General features: G+C 47.0%; 1 protein-coding gene across 6 annotated transcripts; it reads left to right on the top strand.

Annotated features, from left to right (window-relative positions):
• The first annotated feature begins 4214 nt into the window (after positions 1–4214).
• TPRA1 (transmembrane protein adipocyte associated 1) lies at positions 4215–22592 on the top strand. Of its 6 annotated transcripts, none has more exons than XM_075513700.1 (12): positions 4215–4440; positions 6831–6966; positions 9033–9232; positions 9384–9516; positions 12070–12156; positions 13792–13864; positions 14916–14995; positions 16189–16299; positions 16558–16618; positions 17675–17777; positions 18422–18502; positions 19671–22592. In XM_075513700.1, the coding sequence occupies exons 3-12, from the start codon at positions 9042–9044 to the stop codon at positions 19903–19905; spliced, it is 1155 nt and encodes a 384-aa protein (XP_075369815.1). In that variant the 5' UTR covers positions 4215–4440; positions 6831–6966; positions 9033–9041; the 3' UTR covers positions 19906–22592. The 6 variants fall into 6 exon arrangements, with proteins under 6 accessions (XP_075369815.1, XP_075369812.1, XP_075369816.1 ...); XM_075513697.1 differs by having other exon boundaries at positions 9030–9232; XM_075513701.1 differs by lacking the exon at positions 6831–6966.
• Positions 22593–23414: the final 822 nt, after the last annotated feature.

The following is a 23414-nucleotide window of genomic DNA, read 5'->3' as shown; positions in this document are numbered from 1 at the left end:
CGAAAACAGCCCCACGTGGTCGGCAAAAGCGCGCGAAAGCTCATGAATAATGGATGAACTGGGGGGCGGGCCCCGGTGCGTGAATATGGATGAGGCGGCGGGCGGGGGGGCTCGGGCGGCCGGTGGGCAGCAGTGGCAACCTTGGGGGAATTTTGGGCAACGTTTGGGCATTTCCCTCCGGGCTCGAGGAGGCCCCTCCTGCCGGGAACCCGAGAGAGATCCCGCTGCGAATTCCTGCGTCCGTGTTCTCACCACGCCTGCCGCTTCTGCCGCTAAAATCGAGTCTGGCTTGGCCAGTTTTGCCACTGACCCATGGGAGAGCCGCTTGGATCGCCTTTATTCTGGTTCAGGCTTAAACTACAAGAGGTGGGAATGGGGTTCTGGGGTTGGGGAGTTTTTTGGCCTGAGTCTGTATGTAATAACGGTAACGGGGAGCTCAGCAGAGCAGTTCTGAAGAACAGACACCTCTGTCTCTGCAGTTGCTCGGCGCAGCGAGTGATGCTCGAGAGGAAATGAAGAAGAGCACCTGCCCCATAGAAAGAGGAAGACGAATTTAGAGAGACAAAACATAGCAATGGGCTGATGTTCAGCAAGGAGGTGAAACACTTCCATTCCAGGCCACTGGCTCTTTCATAACGGTAGGTGGCTTGGATTTTGGCGATCTGTCTTGTCTGAAGGGCTTCTGACCACTATTTAGTATCAGGCTATTTCTGCTCTTGGCTGCAGTCAGACGTGGGACAGTAACCCTGAAACAGGAGACACCAGAAGCAAAAGTGACTAAAGAGGCAGCTGACAATCATAGACCTGAAATGCCTCTGCCAGCCCGGCTGGATGATTCAGCCCGGTATGAATATAGCAAAGCAGGAGCATCGCGATATAAATAGGAGAGTGGCTCATCCTCCTCTCTGTGACACACGATGGGGAGCTGGCTGGTGCTCAGAGCGAAACAGGCACAGGCACCCCCCAGAAATGCCCCCGCCTGTAGGCTAGTAGAGACCACCATGGCTTAAAGGAAGGCAGCCCAGGACCCGCGTAAGGTGGTGCTGTCTGCCGAGGCCCAGGTGACACGCTGTGATGAGCTGGTCTCACCACAGGGCACTGGACAGCCAGATGGACAGCTTTTCTGTCTGTCCTTCTCAGAAGACCATGGACCACGTCCACGTTTTCACTGCTGTCTTTGGCTGCCAGCTACGAGTGGTCCTGTGCTTGAGCTGGGGTGCTCAGTCTCTTTGAGAAGAGCTGAGGTTGGGCAGCTAAAACCATCCCTAAAATCAGGTGGCTGCCGTGCATGGGACAGAGCTCCTTCTGCTGTGCTAGAGACCATGCACTGGGGCAGGCGAGAGGGCTGAGATGCAGACAGGGCCCGGACAGCTCGCTGGGGTGAACGCAGCTGAGCACCAAACTCCTGACCGCATCAAAACACGCCATTAGGATTTTGCAGACTGGTGGCTTACAGCACAGGAGGAGTCCTGGGGACTGAATTCCCTGTGAAAAGAAGGGCAGAGACACAGGAGTACAGCCCAGGTGGTATCCTGTGGTACAAATTTATGCCTAATACTAGAAATCAGTAGCTTGGTAGAGCAGCTCTACCAAGAGCAGCTCAGAAACAAGACAGGCACATCTGGCTCTGCAGTTACTCAGCACCGGAACAGCAAGGCAGTTTCAGATGAGAAGTAATATCCTGTCCAGTAGATTGATCTAATAAAAGCTGAAAGAGTATTTGAGAGAGATAAGATGTCCTAGAAGAGTGGAATTTGGTGACAATACGAGGGTGTAATGCTGTTCTGGAAACCATGACTGTACCTTCCGCCTCCGATGCCTGCAAGGCAGGTGAGATTGCCAAAGGACAGCAGACAGCAGCAGGTACAGCGCCGAGTGCCAGCTTTCCTTGGGGCCCTCAAGGTTATACCAAGGCTGCTAAATACCCCCTCTTGTCTTCCTTCAGCCTGGCGACACCAAGTGACACAGCAAGAACAAAGGGAGTGAGCTCTGCCAGCTTTATGCCCTGGATGGAGAAGATGACAGAGAGCAGCGGTTCTCTGCTGAAGTGGGAGGAGGTGTGCAGTTAAGGAGCTGAGGCAGTCCTTGGAGGTGGGAAGAACAGAGTTATGTTTGCACACACCATGTTTGGGCTGAAGGGCATGGCTTGTTAATACAAAGGAACCATACGTGTGGATTCCCCACCTCCTCTGTTTCACGTAAGCAGTGAGGAAGGCAGGATGTAAAGTGTCATGGTCCTTGCAGTGGCACCCAGCAGTCTTCTGCCTGAGAGACAGCTTTTGGATCTCATGTCCCAAGTGCCTCAGAGTGAATCAGATGGAAAGAGCAGGTAGATTGGAAAGCAAAATCTCTCCTGACACAGTTATGTGAGAGGTAAAATGTTCAATTAGTTAGTGCCTGAGGCTACAAGTGAGAAGACATGGATTTTACTCTTCGCTCTGTCACCAAGGAACTTTTAAGGCAGAAGCACTCACCTCTCTTTAAACGGAAATGTCCCTTCTATAACTCAGAGATGTTGGTGCCTGCTGAGCCTTTGAGCTTGAATCCATAAACAGAACATGTCAAAATATTGCAACATATCATTAACCTGAACGACAGTGTGGGAAGAGACAAGCTAAGGACCGGCTTCTCCAGATGTCATTCCAAAGGCATAAAAACCTCGTTCGGTCTAGTGGAAAATCAGAGGAATAGGGCTGAGGCAGGCAACACAGTTTCAGGGTATGTCCCCTCCATGAGGCTTGCTGCAGCGAAGCTGGAAAATTAAACCTGAGAAGAGGATCAAGCAGACTTAAGTTGAGAAAGAGGTATGTGTGGGGTGGGCCTGAAACACTCTGTGTGTGCTGTTTGCTAGAGCAGGGCATGAAACTTGATCAATATAGGGATCTTCTAAAGAGGTGTAGACCTTGTACAGCACATTTCAGCTTAGCAAAAGCCTTGCGCTCCTACAGAAGCAATCCCTAGGGCCCCAGGTGAACCACAGGTAGAAAACCACGCCAGAGTTCATCCTCCGGCCCTTGAAATGACTCAGATAACGAGCATCCCCTTTGAAACTCTGTTCACAGTCAGACAGCTCTTATTGCCAGAGTGACCTGCTGATATTTAGCCAGTTATTTCCTTTAATTTCCTTTTTAAATCTTGGCTCATTTGTCCCAGTTATTCCCTTGTTTACTATACTAAATGTGTCTTTTCTCTGTCTGGTATTTGCACCTCCAAATCCTGCTAATTATTTATCGTGTTTCCCTTTAGCTGCTCTTGTCCAAGCTATGCCAGGTTACTTCTGTCAGCTTTAAATTTTCCTTAAAAGCTGAACTTTCCAGCTTGTGAATCATTCTCTCCTGCAAGGACTTGATTATAGAATCCAGTCCATGGAAGAAAATTATTAACTCCCCTGCCTTGCAATCAGTAATTCCTCTACAGAAGTAGCCTATTTCTACTCGCCTTGGAGGCGTGTGACGATGCGGGTGCTGGATCACACGAGTGTTCGCCGTTGGGTGCGTCGTTGGGTTGCGTGGCCTGGCCTGGAAGATATGATCAGGCTGTAAAAGGCAGAGCCTGCACGTTCCAGGCAGCATCTAACTCAGCCAGCCTGCGGCAAGGACAGGCTTCTGCTGGGGCAGGCCTGCGGGGATCACTGCCCTGCGCGTCCCCCGCGCTCCACGCCAAGATGGCGGCGGGGCCTGGCAGGCCCTGGGTAAGCCGCTGATGCCATGGCTCCTGCCCGGCGACAAGGTGTGAGGGCAGGCCGGGGAGAGGCGTGTGGGCAGCCGAAGGCCGCGGGGGTTCCACAGGGAGGTGGGCGAGCCCCAGCCCGGCCCCGGGGTGGATGGGGACCTCCAATCCTGGCGTAGGGGAGAGCGTGAAGAGAGCGGCCGGGGTAGGCCTGGCCCCCGGGCAGTACGGTTCAGCTCTGGGGCTCGTGGGTCCTTCCTCCCACCCGCTTCAGGGCAGGCTCGGGGGGGCTCTGCGCCCCGGCGGGGACGGCTGCCGGCTAGCCTAGGCTAGCCTAGGCTAGGCCAGGCCAGGCCCGGCCCGGCCCAGCCGCCCTCTGCTCCCCATCCCGCGGACAGGCAGACGGACAGACGGCACAGCGCACCTTTAAAGCGCGGCAGGCCCGCCCCTCGAGTCCCGCCTCCCGCCCCTTCCCATTGGCTCGCGCCGCTATTTCTTTTGGCCTCTTTGACAGAACCCCTCTCCGCTTGGTTTCTGATTGGCCCAAGCGGCACCCCTCTCGGGGACCCTCTCTCAATAGCGCCCCTGGGCCCGGCCGAAAAGGCATCTGCCCTGGCTCTGGCGGCACGGCGCTCTGCTCGAGCAGCTCTTCAGCGACGCTCCCTGGCTGAGGGGAGCGGCGGGGCCGGGGCCTGGGATGGCGGGGCTGGGCCCCCGCGACTGAGCGCTGTCGCCGGGGAGGCAGGGCCGGGCGGGCCGGGCCCGCGGCGGGTAGGAGCGGGGCCGGCGCCGGGAGGGGGGGCTTACGGGGAGGGGCGGCGAGGCAGTTCAACCCGGGGCGGCGGGGCCTGCCCCGGCGGCACGGCCTGGCTGCGGCGGGGGCCGCGGCCCTCTGAGGTGAGCGGCGGGGCGGTGCGGGGTCCCCGCGGGGTCGCCGGGCTCCGGCCGTCAGCCGCGGGAGAGAGGGGAGCCCGAACGTACCTGTCAGGCTTTAACAGCCCGCGCCTCGCTGCCCTGCTGCCCTTTTGTGCGTCTAGGGAGTCCGGCAGGAAGAAAGCTTCGTGCCTTGCCTGGGGCGCTGCGGTTCTTCGGTTCCAGCCGGCGTCAGGTCGGAGGTTACCGGTGGCCCGGGTGGACCTCGCTGCTCTCTGGGTTTCTGCCCTGCCCTTTGCAAACGCTTCAGCAGGTGCCTGAACGGCAGCTTTGTGCCTCCTTTTGCAGGCTGCGAGCAGGGCAGGGGCGTCCGGAGGCGCCTTTGCCTAGCCTAAAGGGTAGAAAGTAACTTAAGATTTTCTCCAGCTCTCTGGTTCCTTTAGCAGCCTTTAAAATCGGCAAGGCTTCCTCGCCAGCACAGGATGAAGTGACCACGTACTGTTACTTTACTTCACTTGCTGCCTTCTTGCTTGTTGTCTGTGCACCCGCCTTCTAGAGGGGAAAAAAAACCGAAACCAAACCACAAAAAACTTAGGATAGTTGTTTCTGAAAGACAACCCTGAACTGGGATTTTCTGTTTGATGGTTTTGGATTACTGTTGATACTTCTGCGTTTGGTATTTTTCTTTGGTTGTTTTTAGCGTTGCGGTTCCTTTCTTTTTAAGTTTAGTTCAGAACGAGGTGTGAGAATGAGACTTGGAGAAAAGAGAGGTCCTAGATCACTGGGGGAAGATCCCTGTCTTGTGAGTTCTAAGGGTGAAATGCAAAATGCAACTGTTGTGACCAAGAGTGAGGTTTGAAGAGCCATCTTAAAAAGGAAGAGAAGAAAAAAAGGCGGTTTTATTTTTTTTTTTTCTTTTTAAGCATTTAAGTTATTGAAGTAACAGTTGTATTTAAGCAGGGGTCTGAACAGTGCAGTTTTTTCTTGCGCAAATACAGTGTTTTAAGGAGCAATCTTAACCCTAGTATGATCTGTACTTGCAAGATTTTCTGATACTGTTTTCAGAAGGGAAGCAAACTTTCATTTTTTTTATTAGAGCTGAAACTCTGGTAGTGTATAATTCACTTTTATGTGGTTGGGCTTTGAGAGCACAGAGAATTGCCAGTGATTTGAGGCCCGAATTTCACTGAGCTCTGATACAATTATGGTGCTATGAATCAAGACATAACATCCCCTCAGTGAGAGACAATAATTTGCATGGGAAGGTGCAGCTGAGCCTTCCCCAGCACCCTCACAGCAGCCTACGAGTTGTGTGGATGTTCTTGATCTGGATGCAACTTGGGAGTCCAGTGCCTGGATGGAGGAACAGGCCTCAGCCAAGTCAGGCTGACTTCAGCTGTAGTGTGGAAAACCATTTTATTTTGTTTTCTGGTGTATGGTGAATAGAGCTGCCTGCTAGAAGAAAAAGGGAGACCAGGACTGCGGCACTGGTTTCCTCTTACGTGGCTACGGGGTGATTTTACCCCCATTGCATAGGTTGGGCTGGCTGAAGTGAACAGCCCCGTGGAGGCAGGGTGTGGTGAGTGATCTCTTGGATATGCTCAGCTGACTGGATTTATTTTGGACTAGACAGGGCAAGGGTTTGGACAGTGTGCTGTAAGGAGCAGTGTTGCTGGGGATGACGAAGCCTAGCCGGATCCTTGCCATCAATTCCTGGTTCTGTTGCCGCAGAATTTTTGCTGGTGATTTTGACAGGAACGGGACAGTTCTCCACATCCTTCCTGTAGGCCTTAGCTATTAGAAAAGCATGGGGATCGTGCTGTCTGGCTGATGGCTTCAGCTGCCCTTTCTTATCATGTTGGACATTCTGTTGCTCTGCCTTTGTGTATACTCCATCTTGGGAGGAAGAATAGGATACTAATACCAGGCTGTAGTGAGCAGCCTGGCTGAGAGGTAAGCTTGATTCTGCTTTGCCCTTTGAAACCTCGTGACTGGAGCTGTGTTACACGCGGCCACCTCCTTTCCTTATCAACAGCTCGCTGCTGTTGTGTGATAGTGGTGGCTTCTAGGGAACAAGAACGGAGCCTGTTTATCCTTTTTATAAGGAAGATGTTTTTCCCATGTAACTCTCTTGCAGCTTTATACTTGAGCTCTTTTCAGTGTGACAGGCAGATCAAATTCTTTGTCCCAGATATTAGAAGATTGTGATGGTTCGCAGTTGATGATGTTACTCTGCCCATGCTCTGTGAGGTGTTTCTCTACCCTTCCCCAGCTTTTTTAAAAATCAGGTAGAATTTTTTTCTGTGTTGGCAAATGTGAACATACTTGTCCTCGCTGCTGCTGGGATGCAGTGGTGTTTCAGAGGAAGAGAATGGAGCAAAATTATTAACAGAAAATCATTCTCAACGGTGTCAATTCAGAGAGGTGAGAAGCTGGAGGCAAGAGAGATAAGCCTGGAATGTGAAAGTTGTTTTCTAGAACCTCTACTAGAACTAGGATTTTTTGGCACAGATTTTGCCATCTCAGCACAAAGTTGATCTTTCCAGGTCTGTGTGTGTTTATTGAGTGTGATGACTCTTGGGCAGCACAGCATACGGCAGTCGCAAAAGAAAAATCCCAGCTCAGCGAGTATCTGTCAGCATGGATGAATCAAAGGGAGGGTTTGTTAGCTGAGAGTGGGATGATCCCCTTACCCCTCAGAAGACCTGGGAAGAGTCTCGGGCTCTGACGAGAAAGAAGAGTCTGTGGCTGACAATCCTGAGCAGTTTGTGGGGAAGGTGCTACTGAACTCTAAAAGCTCAACAGATGACACAGGGCTGTGTTGATTCTTTCAGACTTGTGAGTCACCCAGAACCTCGAAGGGAAAATACCTTCTGAGTCCTGTCATGGAGGCTGTCAGTTTTTGCCATGCCAGCCAGGGCTGAAGTCAAACAGGGAGTATTTGTTTTGAGATGAATCCTGGATTGACTATAGCACACAGACTGCTAGAGCACTGTCTCTGGCAATGTGCATCTTTAAGATGCCAGTTGATAGAGATTTTTTTCTTTGAATCTGTGTATAATTTGTGACTACTTTTTTGGGGAGTGCCAGGAGAGATGATAGGACCCTATGTTTGCATTCAGCTCGTAGCTAGTCAAGTGCCTTAACAGTGAGGGTTGCTGTTTTAGGGTGGGAAGAGGACAGGATTTGTACAAGGTGATAACATTGAATCAGGAGCAGGCTTAGTAAGGTAAATCAGGACAAAACTCTAGTATATACTAAATCCTGATCTAAAGTACTGTGTGCCATAGTCCACTTAAGCTTCCAAGGTGATGGCAGAACCAACAGAGGGATAAACTGCTGCTGCTGTTGTTTCTGCCAAAGCCACCGTCACGGCCATGAAGCACGTGGAGTTTTATGGATGGCAGAGCAGAGTTTCCCTTTAACTTCTGGAGGGACAATTAATATCGCAGCAGTGTAGGGCCTGGGGGATGGACAGATGGCAGAAAAGATGTGAATGTTTTCTCAGGGAAGGCGGTACAAATAAGTTTCATCGGGGAATGGGAAGTTCTGTCTTATCTTTCTGAGAGGCAGGAGAGGTGGAAGGTAGGGCAGGCAAAAGAACTGAGCGCCATGACTCTTCTGATTCTGACCATAGCTCTCTGCTGCCCAAGAGTTTGACCTTGGGAAACCCATTAGGTAGGACTGCGTCTTGTTCTGGATTTGTAAACTACCAGTGATGATGCTGATCTTTGTCTGAGAAGGGCAATGCAATTGAGACTGGTGGATGTAAAGAAGCTGGAGAACTTTATGCTAACAGGCTTTTAGGCGCTGTCTTTTCACAGCCTTACTGTTGTGCTTAAAATCAGAATAGTTCTGGTGTCTTGCAGAGAGTTAGAAGAAAAATGCTGAATCTTGGCTTTTGCCAGTGTTGGTTTTAGAAGATAGAGTCTGTAGAGTCCCTTTAGGTAAAAGCATGTGAGGCTCTCCCTGCTCTCAGACTGTGGGGCTGGTGACAGGAACAGGTTTTAGGCAGGGGCCTTCATTTTTTCTTTGCCATAGTTGAAATCAAATCATTGACTGTAACTTCTTGATCTTGGGAGCTAGAATGATAATTAATGATCTGGTACAGCAGGGTTTCTGTCTCCATCCGATGATGCCATGTATTGCTGCTGAGTCTTGATTTCTTCTATGCATCTGCCAAAGCTCAAAAAATCACAAAATTTAATCCAGCATAGTATTACACTATTTTGAAGGTGCTTGTTAGTCTGATACAAGATAGTGGTTTTGTACTGTCCACCCTAATGGCTGTGTGCAGAGTAAGGGCAGGTGGCATTTCACTGTGTAATACAGCCTTTCAGGTGACGATAATTTGCTGTAACAAGCAGGAAGCAGTTGTGCAGGCGCCTAATGGCAGGGATGTGCTTTTTAGCTCTGACTCACAACTGATTTAATGTTGCTTTTTGTTTCTGCTGTGGTTGACTTGCGCTGGGTTTGACCTGGACCAGAAGGAAGGCAGGATGTTCCAGTCCGTGACGCCTGTGATGAGATTCTCTGTGTCTGACAACATCACACATTCGACTGCCCTGGTGACAGCACTGGATAATGTGACAACTTTGACCCTGACAACAACGCAGGCAATCAATGACACCAACATCACTGTGCCGCACAAGTGCCTGTTGTTGCTCTATGAGGACATTGGGAAGTCCAGGTGAGACTGAGGAAATGGGACCACGGTCTGACCGTGGGCCAGGGGAAAGAGCTTGCTTTCTCAGGGTTTGATTGAGAAGGAGCTGGGGCTGGTGCCTTCCCTTCTAGATGCCGAAGAACAGGAAAAAACCTGTTTTATTTACTTTTTGCAGAGTCCGCTACTGGGATCTTCTGCTCCTGGTTCCCAATGTGCTTTTCTTTATGTTTCTTCTCTGGAAGCTGCCCTCTGCCAGGGCCAAAATCCGGGTCACTTCCAGCCCAATCTTCACTACATTCTACATACTAGTGAGTACCGCTCTGTGCTTTTGAACGGATGAGTGAGTGTTTTTTTTATTACCACTCATGAACAATATCACTGAACTAGTGGAGAGAGCCTAGACCAGATCTCACAGGGATAAAATCTATTTTTAGTTGAAGGTGTACTACAAGCAGCAGACACAGATTTTTTTTTTTTTTTTTTTTTCACTGTCTGAATTCTGCTTTTCACAGATTGTGGGACAATATATGCTGGATTCGAGTGGATTTTGTTATGTGGTGATTTTTTTCTTTTTTCTTTTGTTGCTTTGTTGTCTTGGAATCTAGTATCTTACACTTTCCTTGCTCCTTGCAGTAAGTAGCATATGACACAAAACCAGTTTCTCACTGAGGTGGTGAAAGTGAAACACTGGAGAATAATTTGTGTGCAGCTGTTGAAAAGCTTGGTCATCTGCTGTAGAAAATGGCGATGTGACAGGGTTCTGGTTAGTCTGAGAATGTAGAAACCCATCCCTGTTAGTTTCTTTCCCATCATATCAAAGTGGCTGCTGACTTGATGAAGTTCTTGATACTTCTTAAGGTGGAAACAGAATATATAGGCAGTATAGTTACAGTTCTCAAACATCTAAGATCCTGTCTGTTCTCCTCTTCCCCAGTTTAAAAAGGCACAGGCAACTTTTGATCACGTTAAGGTAGTCCCTTTAGTAATTTCTGAACATCATACCTATTAACTGTGATGCTGCTCACAGGGCATGGTAAATGCAGCTACGGACCTACCTGAATTTGTTTTAAAATATTATTCAGAAGCTTTATCATAGGTGCTTTTTGAGATCCTGGTTTGCCTCAGTGTGTAGTGCAATGTGCTTGCTCTTCCTCGGTGAGATTAGTACAGGTTGTAGAAGTAAATGTGTGTTTGAATTGGGTGAGATGGGAGGCATCCTTCTTTGGGCTGCGTACAGGTACTGGCCTGGCAAAACCCAAGAAGCATCAAAACCAAATCTGAGCTAGTAGCCTCAGCTGAATCTTTGGTGGGAAGTCTTGTTAGCTCTTTCAGGCCTGGAGTGTGGGCGCTGGGCTTTTGCACAGTTTTGGGTAACCAGTTATGCTCCAGTTAAACATAAATGCTCCAAACTTTTGAAAATATTACTAGCCATTTCCAGTCTGGATTTAAATCTTTGTTTCTGCTTCCAGTAATGCACATGGCTCAGTAGGAAGTTCATGCCAAAGGCTTTGAAAAGCAAAACTCCTGATAAACCAAAGGGAAGAAAAAAGTGAACTGACTTTATGCTGTTGACTTTTTCAAAACAGAGCGAGAAGCAGGAAGTGATGAAACAGCCTTAGAGAGGAACGCTTTCATTCGATTTGGTCTTCTGGAGTATGTTACTGGGAAATGAGGATGGAAGTGTGTTCTGTGAGGATTTCCTTTCAAACAGCTGTTTGTCATGTCTTGAAGGAATGCTTTCTTGTGGAGTCAGTGATTAAAGTGAAGTTAATGGATCGGGAAGAGTCTCTACCTACTTAGAGAGGAAGCAAAAAGGGTGTGTTTTCCTCTCCAATGAGTCGTTGCTGCTCTAGAACACCGTTATATTCAGGGACCCTTCTTTTTTGTCACTGTTTTGTCCCAGAGTTTTCCACCCCAGGAGGGAGTGTTGTATTATTCTTCTTTCATGCCATTTGCATCCCTTCTTCCTCTAAGGAGGAAATACTCAGCTGTAGGTGGCTTATTAGTAATTTCCATTCTCCAGCCACCTTAGAACCATCTTGGACTCTTTTCATTCTCTGCTAGATTTAGCTGTCTCATACCTGCCTCATTAGAATTAGCCTGTGACTCGGAGAATTTTATCTGGAAAAATCTGCTTTCTTAGAGGGCAAGTCTGCACAGCGGAGGGTAAGTATATCCAGCTGAGCTCTTAATTGCATAGTATGGCTGTGACAGCACAGGAGTTGGTAAATTAGCCTTCCTGAGCTCCATGCTATCATGCTTAAATGGTACATGAGCTGACTTGGGTATCTCTATGTTGCACTGTGCAGCAGGGTAAGATGTTTTAAAGCTGTTGGCTGCAGCTGACTTTTTTCCTCTGCATTCCTGAGCATTGTCAGTGTTGAGTGAGAGGACTGCAGGTTTTAGTTTTATCACAGATCTGAAGTGTGGTAGTTGGTATCCAGTGGCTTCTGTTATCTGATGTGATTGGTTTATTCAGCCATACCAAGTACTTGATTTTGTAATTTGGAGGGATATGTTTTTTCTCTGCTTTTTCTCCTCCCCTGCCCCAGTAGACTGAAGGGTGGGAAGACTTTGCCTGTAAAGATACTGTTGTCAGGAGTGGATGAGACCTCTTCAGAGCTGTTTAATCTGACAGTTGAGGAAATTCGTTCCTTCCTAAATTCTAAGCCAGTACTCCTTCATCTAACAGGCCTGAGGAATCTTCTTTGGCAAATCAACTCTAATCTGCTACAGGAAATCCTTAGTACACATTATCAGGCTTGAAAGCTGACCTGGAAATGGTATTCCAGAAGGGTTTCTGGTCACTACTGCATATGTGCCTTTTGACATGAGCTCACTTCTGGTATCTTTTTGTGTAGGTATTTGTGGTGGCTTTAGTTGGTATTGCCCGTGCTGTTGTCTCCATGACTGTGAGTGCCTCTGATGCTGCCACAGTTGCTGATAAGGTAGGTACACCACTGATTTTAGAGGCTCTGCTTTGTGCAGTTCTGATTACAGCAATCTGCTATGGCTTCCCTTTTATGTGTGTACAAGAAGAATGTGTTTTGCAGTACTCACGGCTATGTGTACTATGGAATCGTGTTCTGATAACTGTATCTAAATGATCACAACATGCAGGGCTGTAAAACAATGGACTTCCTAAAGTAGACACACAAATAGTGGCAGCAAAACTTTCGTGTTGCAGAGATGGAATGACTCTGCTTTGCAAGAGCTAAACATTCAGACACCTTTAGTGGATAGGCAAGACCTGGCCTTTGTTTCTCTCACAGTATCTGAGTGGCTCTTTGAAAAATATTTAATTCTTTTGTATTGAAAGCAAATAAAACCAAATTCCCTTTTGAGACTGATATCTGAACGTCCTTGCAGCCACTCTGAGCACAGGGCGAACCTGTAGTAAACAGGAAATAGCTTTGTACGTGCTGTTCCTTTGTAGTCATTTGACTTGTAGCAGAATATTACCTAAAACAAAAAGCTCTGTAGTTCTTGAGCTGTTAAAGAAGAGCCATCCACAGAGTACAGGTCTTCTGGCTTTATTCTCTGGGATCAGTGTGGTTCTTTTGCTTTTCCCTTTAATGTTACCTGTCAAAGCATTGTAATGCACTGCTTGTTGTGAGTGGCTGGATGTTTGTAGCGTTTTCATTCACCTCTGTTGGATAGGTGTAGATCCAGGGCTTGAATAATAGAGAAGTGAGAAGGTACTTTTCTTCAGCTCTCTTGGTGTTGCTGCTAAGTGTACCTTGCTGGGCAGTCATGCAGTAAGACAGATACTCTGTCAATTTTTCCTGTAAACACATGTTCTATCATGTCTATTATGTTTCTTTTGTTTTCTCTCATATATATATATATATATATACATGTGCACACACACAGTGTATTTTCTGAGATAAGAAGTGTCTCATCAAATGCCTCATAAAATATTGTGTATCTTCAAGAGAGTGCCATTCAGTGTTCAGAGGATAAAGATTAATAAGCCAGAATCTGGGTTCTTGTTCTAGCTTTGGCATTGATTTATTGCATGACTACCTGGAAAGTTGCCTCACCTGCTGTTTTTTTTGGTCTTGTTTCACAAAATAATGGGAATGAAAATGACAAGCTGAAAGTGGGAGGGCTTTAGAGTTGAATATGCTTTAGATTTAGGGACCAGTAGCTTTGGAGGAGTGCATAGTACTGAGCTTGTTCAGTCAGAACCGTACTGCAGAATCTACTGCTTTAAGAACTGGCCCTGTTTAATATACTTTTGAGGTCGTCTTGGGTTTGTGCTCCTTGGGAGTACAGCAGAAGGAACATCTCCAGGACAAGTGAAAGATCCTTAAGTGTGGCAAACCGTGGCCACTTCCTCTCTCTGTAGGCATGCTATTTGCTTGCTCCCACACAACTGTTCTGTTTCACAGGCATGGACAGGGCTTGGAACAAGCATATAATTATTATCCCTACAAAGCATGAGGAGGGTTTGTGGAAGTGACCTGCTCTGTTCAGAGGCTGCCATCCCCTGGAGCAGAGAGTGGAGTTTTACTGTATTAACTTCCAACTGGTTCCTGGCTCCATCTAATTATGTTTGTCTGGTTTCTGTTATCCCTCAGATCCTGTGGGAGATCACAAGGTTCTTCCTTCTGGCAATTGAACTGAGCGTGGTGATTCTAGGCCTTGCCTTTGGTACGTGTCGGGAGGTTTTTGAGTACTTTGAATGTTTCCTATTCCCTTTCTTTCCACAGAGGCTGCATCTGTAAGTTTGTGGAGGTGCTGATTCTATAAAGTGAAGGAGCTCTAGAATAAAGACAAAGGACAAATTGGGGAGTTTTAGTTAGAAATGGCTGAAAGCCTGATTATATTTACAGATCTATGGCATGTGCAATTTCAGGGGTTATATGTGCTTTGTTTGTCCTACATGCATGTGGTGGAGTGTACAGCTTAGGTGAAGAAGACTTATGCAAAGATCAACAGACTGATATTTGCTTCCACCCCATTTTATTTGAGATGGTTCTTTTGGGGGTCCTTCTGTCCTCTCCTTGGTTGGTTTGATTCCATCGTGGCTTCATTCAAATGCTTTAACTGTACCCGCAATCTGTAACTTTTTTCAGTTGTACAAGTGAAAATGTTTGGAGCACCTCTTCCTGTGGGTCAGAGGTAGAGGAGAAGGGTTGGCGTCACTGTTGCATCTGCCAGTGGAACATCTGAGCACTAGCTCTTTCATCTTTTGAGGACTCCTAGCATAATTTAGGTTGGAAGGAGCTTCTAGAGGTTGTCTGCTCTATTCCAGTGCAGATTTCTCTAAATTATGTAAGCCCTTCTCCCCTGCTCTAACCCAGTCTCCCATCAACATTTTTCCTGAGAATAAACTTTACAACATCTCAGCCTACATGATACTGGAGTTGTTCCTGACTATTTTTCTTTTTCTTTTTTTGTTTGTTTTTGTTTTGGGGTTTTTTGTTGTTTTGGTAACCCCAGCAGAAGGACTTAGTTGCTTTCTCTATAGTAGTGTGGGCAGGAGGAAAGCACGTTAAAACCTGTTTTATAAGCATTATTTTGTCTGTGAAAGGCTCAACTTTCCAAACAGGGAAGCAGTTTCTAGCAGTTAAGTGAGCTTTAACCTTCCCTTGGAGGCCTCTGGAAATACAAATGTTTTCCTGTATTGGTTTTGGAGAGAACTGATTTTTACCAGGACTGGGATCATATCCTGAGTCACTTCTGTATTCTTTAATTCCAGGTCACCTGGAGAGCAAGTCGAGTGTGAAACGTGTTCTGGCAATCACTACAGTGCTGTCTCTAGCATATTCTGTCACCCAGGTGAGTACACTGGAGCAGAAGAATTAGTCTTTGCAAAAGAGGGGAACTTTGCTTGGAGTTAGGCAGTTAGGTGTGGGACTTCTATCTGGAAAGTGGCAGCTTTGCTCTTTGGATGAGGTTTTGGGGGAAGACTGGATGCTTGTGGCAATGTATGAGGATCCCCAGACCATACACCAGACTGTGTCTCCTTGTCCTCTTGAGCATGAAAGGCTCAGCCAAGGTGAAGAAATGAGATGAGGTTTAAATGGATTGCCTTGTTTAGTGAGTCTTGGAACAGGAGTCAGAGGTTTTTCACACCTGAGCCACAAGTTCTGAATCTAGCCTCAAGTGCCATGAAAACTAGATGGAGAGACCTGAGGTGTGCTTGCCAGATTAGGGCAGTGCAGTGGGCCTCTTGTCTCCTGACTCTGAGAGCTGAGAGCTCTTGCTTCCCTTCAAACTAGCAGCTGGCTTGCTAGCTCAGTTTATTAGCTGTGTCTCCATCTCTCTGAACAATGCAGTATGTGTCTGGGTTTATTCTTCTCCTTGGTATGTGAGTGGTCAGCCCTGTGTCTCTATACTTGGGGCAGCGCCAGAATAACACACAGATCTTTGTTCTGTGACCAGGCTCTTGCTTGTGGAGGCAGTGAGCTGATCATTACCACATGATAAAGCTGGAGGAGCCTCATTAAGTATCAAGTGTTCGAGCTATATCTGGGTTCAGTAGTGCTTACAAGCGCTTTTCTCTCTCCACTGTCTGTATGGTAGCTTCTGTTCATACCATTTTTTAGGAATTCAAGGGAATGAGACAGTGTCCTTTTCCAACTCTTGCACAAGTGTTGGCTTTTATATTTTGGACGTTTAATCAGGAAAGATCTACTTTAGAGATGGAAACGGAACTCTCAGTCTATTTCAAACAGACAATTGCTTGCATCCCCTATCCCTTCATTAAGTCTCTCTTCTGGAATGTCATTGATGCTGGTTTCCTTCAGATGCAGATTGCTGCAACTTTTTTCCCCCAGCTTCTTGTCTTCAGTTTCTTTCTCTTTTCCTGTGTGAGCTTAACTTGGTCTAAGCAGGGCAATGGTTGGGTCGTAGGTGGCAGGCACAGCTGTTGTCTGAACTTCTTTAAACACAGTCTCCCTTGTCTAGACACCCACCCTAGTGAGGATGCTGCCTATAACAGAATCACATTGGTCCCACTTCTCTCCTAGGGCACCCTGGAAATCTTGTACCCTGATGCCCACCTCTCAGCAGAAGACTTCAACATCTATGGCCATGGAGGGAGACACTTTTGGCTTGCCAGCTCCTGTTTCTTCTTTCTGGTAAGTACCGGGCATGTGTTATGCACTGTGATAGCTTCTTTATATTTTCTAAATGGGGCATGGAGGATGATTTGCGTATAACAAGGCTGATGGGGGTGAGGTGTGGGGCCTTCACATCTGCACTGGGTTTAATACCAGGGGGTCTGCCCCCTGTCCTGAGTCATCTAGGGAGTGCGTGACACCACACACCATCCCTGCAAAGATTGTTGAGTTCAGTTGCCAAGCAGCCATGGAACAGTTAGTTCTTTGTCTCAACAGGTCTATTCCTTGGTGGTGATTCTTCCAAAAACTCCTCTGAAAGACCGGATTTCTTTGCCCTGTAAGTGACTGTAGTGTGTTCCATAGTATAGATGGAGACAGTGCCAGGATAAAACCTAGGTGGGAGTAAGAGGTTCCTGTATCTGGTTGCGCTGTAGATACATCCCACTGTTTCAGGGTACAGATACATGGCAAAGGACTGATAAGTTATCCCTGGAAAAAGAGTATGTTGTGCCTTTTAGAGATCAGAATAAGAGCAATTACACTGCTACTTCAGTAGCTAAATGATTATATTAAGAAAACAAGATTTACTGCTCAGTTAATGATACAGATGTAACGTAAATATAAAATCTTCAGAGAGCCATAAGAAATGGCTTCTTAATAGCTTCCTTTGAAATGCATGTATGATATTAAAGTGTACGTGCTGGTCATCCCCTGGGAAAGAAAGGCTAATTGGGAGCTACTTAATAATTTTCATCTGGGCATTTACTTTATTAAGATGCTTCTCTGGGTTTTCTTTTTATTGCAGAATATCTGCAGTTCTTGAATAGGGAGAGAAGCTGTTACTAAGATGTTTGCATTGACTTGTTCTCTCTCTAAATAGTGTTGGCATCTATGTGTGGGTACCCTGAGGGAATGGATATTGTGTGGCACATGCCACAGGCAGGTAGTCCTGGGCCTGATCTGCCTAGTGTCCAGCATACCCTGCTGCTCCTGTCCAGGTCTCCTGAGCAGTTTGGTTAGTGCTGTACATCAGAAGGGCACAGATTCTAGTTCAGCTGTAGGGTTTTTTTTACTTGTTTTTCTCACATTCAATTATGTGACTGATACTGGTTCCAGATGCTTGCTGTAAAATCTTTGTACGTGTTGCCATGACCATGTGTTTTCAAAACCCATCTTGTGTGTGTATACACATGCAGGAGAGTATGGTTTAGTCCACTATACCTCCATCAATCCTGCCAGCATGGGACAGGAAAATGCAGTCTTAATTCTTCAGTTCTTAGACAGACGAGATGGTGAAATGCTTCTGTTGGGTTTGCCATCTCCATTGAACAGATTAGCACTGGGCTGCTGCTTATGAGGTTGAGCTTCATCTGTGTCCATGTCTTTTCCACAGCCAGGAAGAGTTTTTATGTGTATGCTGGAATCCTGGCACTGCTGAACCTGGTGCAGGGCCTGGGCAGTGCCCTCCTCTGTGTGGATATCATAGAAGGACTGTGGTATGTATGCTGGGGGAGGAGGTTTGCAGCCCAGTTTCTCGTGTTGCATTTGAGTGTCCTTCAACACTGCCTCTCCCAAGAAAATAAGCTTGTGCTGTGTTCCTAAGAAGGAATAAAGCTGATGGTTCTGTTTTGTGCTGGAAGATCTCAAAGTGACCAGAAAATTCACAGCGGAGAGGTCTGTGGAGCTGCATGCTCTGCAGTGGTCTTGAGGTGGTGAGTGAGAGTAATAGTTTGAATCCACTGATGCCTGGCCATTGGCTCGTGTTTCATAGGTAATAAGGGAGGAAATAGTCTGTTTGCTAGAAATAGCATGGAGATACCCTTATTCCTGTCTGGAGTCTCGTTCTGCAGGGATCACTGTCGCTTCTGAGAGTCAAAATTGGGAGCGCTGAGACTGTGCTCTTGGTCAGACCCTGGGTCTTGGCATGGTTCCCTCTGAGTGTCTAGGAGCAGTGGCACATGTTGATGGCAATGTCTGTTACTTTGCATCAGTTTGAATTTGTTTAGCACAAGACTTTTTTTCTTGTCCTCTGGACGCTCTGGAGGGAAATGGGATCATTCTGGGGGGATGTGACTGGTGTTATCCAGCTGTATTGTGCTTGAGTGCTAAATTCCTTCATGTTCCCTTTTGCCATTGACAGCTGTGTTGATGCTACCACGTTCCTTTACTTCAGCTTCTTTGCACCTCTCATCTATGTGGCATTCCTGAAAGGCTTCTTTGGGTGAGTAGCCAGGAACAGGAGTTTAGAGGGTATATATTGTCATTTAATTGGTTTGCGCTCAAGTTATCCCCATCTGTAGAATAAAGGCAGCGACTAGAATGCCAGTTAGGGAACCAGGTTTTAATTCCTGGCCTCGAAGTTTTTCTTGTGTGACCCAGGGCTGCTTGCTTCTGTGCAAGACTCCTTTGTATGCAAAGTAGAGCTGATAGCTATATTCCTCTCAAACATTTATGAGGATCACTTCTTCAGTGTCTGCATCCTGTTCAGTACAAAGTTTTTCTGCTGAAGTTGTTAACGGAATGGTTAGTAAGAGATTGAGTCCCGGAAGGCTAAATGGTGTCCTGGGTGGGTTTTGGGATAGGTTTGTAGAAAGGATCTAGGGGTTAGGTAACTTTTAGGCTGAGGAATCCTCTACAATGGGCCCAGGCATCACCAGTTAAAAGCACTCGGGAGTGTGATTCCTGGGTCGGGGTTGCCGCCGTGTGGCCACTCAGAGGAGATGCATCTTAGAGAATCATAGCATCATTAAGGTTGGAAAAAACTTCTAGGATCATCTAGTCCAACCATCAACCCAACACCTCCATGCCATCTTGGTAGGAAAACCCAAGCGTTTTAGTGTAGGCTTTAGCTTTTATTGTCCATAAGCAAGAAACAACAGGCTTTAAAATAACTAAGACCATAAAGTACTCCTAAAATATCAAAATGTGCGTCTGCTGCTTTCTGAAATCAGAAGGGAACAGTGTCTGGAGTTAGACATGGAAACTGCTGATCCACAAGCATTTGTATTTTGGTTTTCCTGATGAACACAGATGGAACTTGAGGTGGACTCCTGTTCTGTTGGTGTCAGTAACCAGGCTGCCGTGGAGTCCAGCGATGTTTGGATGCCTTTGCCCTCAGTCATTCAGAACTCCCAAAGATGAGAACACCTTTCCCATGCTAGAGTCAGGATTCTGCCACTTTTAGTTCTTAGGTGACTTAGTCCAAAGCTACGTTTAGCATTACTTTATGGCAGTTACTCTGCTAGGTATATTTCAGGACTGGAAGCTAGTGTGAAGAGTCTTTAGGGTCTGAATACACAATTTCTTAGTGCTGCTGAGTTTCAGTTAAGGATAAGTGCCTGTGACACTACATTGCTTAAACATGTATTTTAAATCTTTAATCACTCCAGGTCTGAACCGAAGATCCTTTTCTCGTACAAATGTCAGGTGGATGAACCTGAGGATGTGGATGTGCACCTACCCCACCCTTATGCTGTTGCCAAGAAGGAAGGCATGGATTCTGGGTTCTACTCGAGCACTCAGATTGACACCACAGCCTACCTGGATGACGTGGCCTCTATGCCGTATCACGTGGGCAGCATCAACAGCGTAGACAGTGACCGCTGGAAAGCCATCAATGCCTAAGGCAGGGCTACCCGCTTCACACGATGCCTCATTCTTTTCCTTCCAAACTCCCTGATACCACAGCTGTTAGGATGTCCATTGGAAATCTGTCCTTGGCTATCTGCCATGGCTTTCCTCTCTTCCTTAGGATTTCCAAAACCTATTGTGGAACTAAGTTGGCAGCCCAAATCCTGTTGGAAAGAACATTTTCTGTTGCTACCTGAGAACAATGTAGAACAGTTTTGTTCATAAACCTATAAACACTGAACCTTCCTGATCCTCTGTGTTCCAGATGTGAATATGACCCGGAAGACAGGCCTGACTGGCACCTCTTCCTTTTCAATGACTGAAAGCCCTTGTCTGCCAATTAGGGGAATGGTGTTTAGTGATGAGTGTGTTGATTTGACTGCTGTATTGTACATATATAGAAAGAGTTTGGTGGTTGAAACCAAAGACGGTCATCTTGGGCTTCTTCAAGCAGCATGGTTGCCTGGGTCTTGTCATAATGCAACAGCATAGGTGGTGATAGCAGTGTCTGAAGAGGGAAGCTGGTCAGCTGGGCTCATCTCTGATTTCGGCTAACACTGATGAAAATCATGAATTGCAGTTGCTAGGGGTTGAAAGGAGTGTTCTGATTCTGTGGGAAGGAGAAGAGAGGTATGAAGAGGAATGAACTGTTCTTTGTGCCCTGGGAGCATTTTGGAGGGCTAGTAGCTAGCAGCATGGACGTGAACTGACTGAACAATAGGGAGACAGAAGGACAGACAGTGCTGCTGTCTAGCTGAGCTGAAGTAGCTGTGAAACAGTCTATGGAGGCTGTACTACTGTGCATCTGAGCTCCCAGGAAAATCTAAGTAACAATGCTGAATCAGGGCTGAGTTTCAAGAATAAAACCTGTGAGGTAGGTGCATTTTCTGTCTGCACCCTGCTTGTGGCTCTGGCAGTGTCTAGGAGAGTGCTGTGAAGGCGGAAACTGACTCTGCAGATGAAGGCTCCAGAGACGTTCAGGTGCTTGAGGCAGAGCAGAAGCCCATGATGAGTCCCAGCTGTCAGTATTTAGTGACTGGAAACTCTCAAACACCATAGGCGTGCTAGAATCAGCCTGGCTGGTGTTCTAAGCTGGGAGGCAAGTGAGAGATGGACATGCTTCTCTGGCAGTGTCCTTCTCTTATGTTGCAGTTCAGATCCCCAGACTTCTGCTGGTCTGAACAGGTATTATGGCTCGATATGTTGAAAATACTTATGTGCATGTGAGCGTGGTTCATTTAAAGACTATCTGGAACTTCTCATTAACCTCTTCCATGCTGGAAAAGGGACTACTGTTGTCTGAACTGTCTGGCACACAGTTTCAAGACATCATGTTCCAGTCCAGAGACTGTTCAGCTGAAAGCTGTATCAGGCTGGTTTCTGGGACATACTGTGCTCTCCAAGGATGAAGAGGTGTATTCCTCTAGCTTTGGGGGTGCTTTCCTACCTGAGTTCTCCAGGTAGGTCGAGATCTGCTATAAGCAATAGCAACTTTCCATTAGAGGTGGTAGAAAGAAGGAATTTGAAACGTTTGGGGACTGTGTGAATCTCTTGCCCCAACTCACTGCTCTTCCTGAAGAACATTGGGGTAAGAATTCCTGGGAAGTCGTCATGCAGGGTGGAGGTGTTAGTTTGGATCATGAGCAGGTAGGGGAAAGTGTTTGCTACCAGGTGTTCGCACCATAGGGAAATAAAGTTAGGGTAAGAACACGAAGTTCATATTGGTTGCCAAAACTATGCAGGCCCTTTGCTTATCTTTTTTTTTTGTTTGTTTTTGTTTTGTTAATGAGCAATGCAGCCTCTCTGTTCTGCCTGTGGACTTTGCCCTGCAGGCCTCTAAGTAGCACTGGCACCTTGAAAACAAACAAGAGCCCTTTTTTTTTTTTCTTTTCTTTTCTATGTGTAAGAGCTGAATTGTCTCATGTAGATCAACAGCCTTTCACATTTCCCCTCCATGCAATGACTACGTAAGGGCTGGACAAGCAACTGGCCAAGTCAGCCCTTGCCACAGTAGAGAAGTGTTCCGTGCTCCTCCTGTCACTTGCTGTGAATCGGCCTGAGCCACGCTTGCTTGCTTACTCTAAAAGGGATGGATGACGTGGTGCCTGAACTGCCCTGCTGCTGCTCCTGATGCTGCTTACAACAGTGATCCCGAGCTGCTGTTAGAAAGCGTGGGGAAACCTGCAAAGCTTCCCTGGAGTTGGTGGGCCTTGGACAGAGCCGAGAGTTACGAAGGTCTTGAAGCAGTTGAGAAATAAAGGAGCAACTGCTTTGCCATCCCAAGGAGTATTTGCTGACTCTCAACACCCTGACCGAGAGGACTTATCTGCCCTCCTTGGAGACGTGAAGAGCAGGTTATGAATTTGCCTTTTTATCAGCTGAATTCAGGGCTGAAGGATCACCTGTGCAGGTGGTCGACATGTCCATCCTGTCCTTTGCTGGCAGGACTCCAGTATTCCTGGAGTGTCCCACGTTCTGCTGCTGAGGAGCTTCTGTGCTAGGTCATGGACTGACCTTCCTCCTGTTGTATTTTTATGTGTACATATAATGCTTTGGGCCATATTCAGAATGGTCCTTGAGCAGAAGTGTGTTATGCGTGGGGGGGTAAAAAGAGAGAAAATATAGAATAAATGTATATTTTTGTTTGTAAAATAAAGAAATAAAATTAAGTTTGGCATAAATGGTCATACTTTCTTTCTCAAACGATCCATATTATGGAGAAAAAATAACTTTCAGGGTTTTAAATCCCTGAACAAATATGGCAGATAATGGAATAACATGATGTCCTTTTGTCAGAGAGGGATTTTTTTCCTTCTTGGAAGGCTATTACTGGGACAGCAGATGAGAGTGGTCTCCAGGTCTAACTAATTGTCAGTGAAGCCTTTGACTCTTCTCTCAGTAACCAGATCTTGCTGTTCCTGGGCACATCTAGCATCAGGGGTCTTTGCTATGGGATAGCTTTCTCTGTTGCTTGGGAAAAAGCTTGTGTGGGAGTTGGAATTGATTCTTGCTTATTTCTTTTTCTGGGCTTTGAAATGAACCCTGTGTGTCAGGACTAATTTTCTGGCTGCAGGGAGGACATGATAGCTGCTGAGTAACAACTAAGCGTGCTGGCAGTAATCAGCAGAGAACAGGTTCTCTTTGGTGGGGGTGTGCAGGCTGGGGAAGTGGGGTGAGCTTTGTCTCTACCATGCGATTGGGTCATGCCTTTGTACAATAAAACCTTTCAGAGTTCCTTCCAGGCTCCCTGGAGAAAACTGGGGGGGACTGCCCTAGGAGATGCTACCGCTGGAGTTAACGTTGGCATCCTCTGCTGCTGCGTAGGTGGAGAGGCATTTAAGTTGCTGTACAGCTCCTGCGCCATTATCACGGCTGCTTCCACATCAGTGTCCCGCAGGTAGTGGGCCCTGTTGCACGTCCTTAGGCTCTTGGAGATCACAGGAAGGCATGACTGTGGGTGTGACATGCAGTTTTGTTTGTCTTTGCCCACTCTCCCTCCTGGA

This window comes from Mycteria americana, chromosome 11 (assembly GCF_035582795.1).
Source record: "Mycteria americana isolate JAX WOST 10 ecotype Jacksonville Zoo and Gardens chromosome 11, USCA_MyAme_1.0, whole genome shotgun sequence".
Taxonomy (NCBI): domain Eukaryota; kingdom Metazoa; phylum Chordata; class Aves; order Ciconiiformes; family Ciconiidae; genus Mycteria; species Mycteria americana.
The sequence above is the reverse complement of the archived record's forward strand: the minus strand, read 5'-3'. Positions and strand labels throughout refer to the sequence as shown.

What these genes read in the sequence shown, in the direction of transcription:
- TPRA1 (XM_075513701.1), top strand. Translation starts at nt 9,042, where the DNA reads ATGTTCCAGTCCGTGACGCCTGTGATGAGATTCTCTGTGTCTGACAAC. An exon ending in TCACTACATTCTACATACTA is followed by an intron (nt 9,517 to 12,069) that starts GTGAGTACCGCT and finishes CTTTTTGTGTAG; the next exon opens with GTATTTGTGGTGGCTTTAGT. An exon ending in TAGCATATTCTGTCACCCAG is followed by an intron (nt 14,996 to 16,188) that starts GTGAGTACACTG and finishes CTTCTCTCCTAG; the next exon opens with GGCACCCTGGAAATCTTGTA.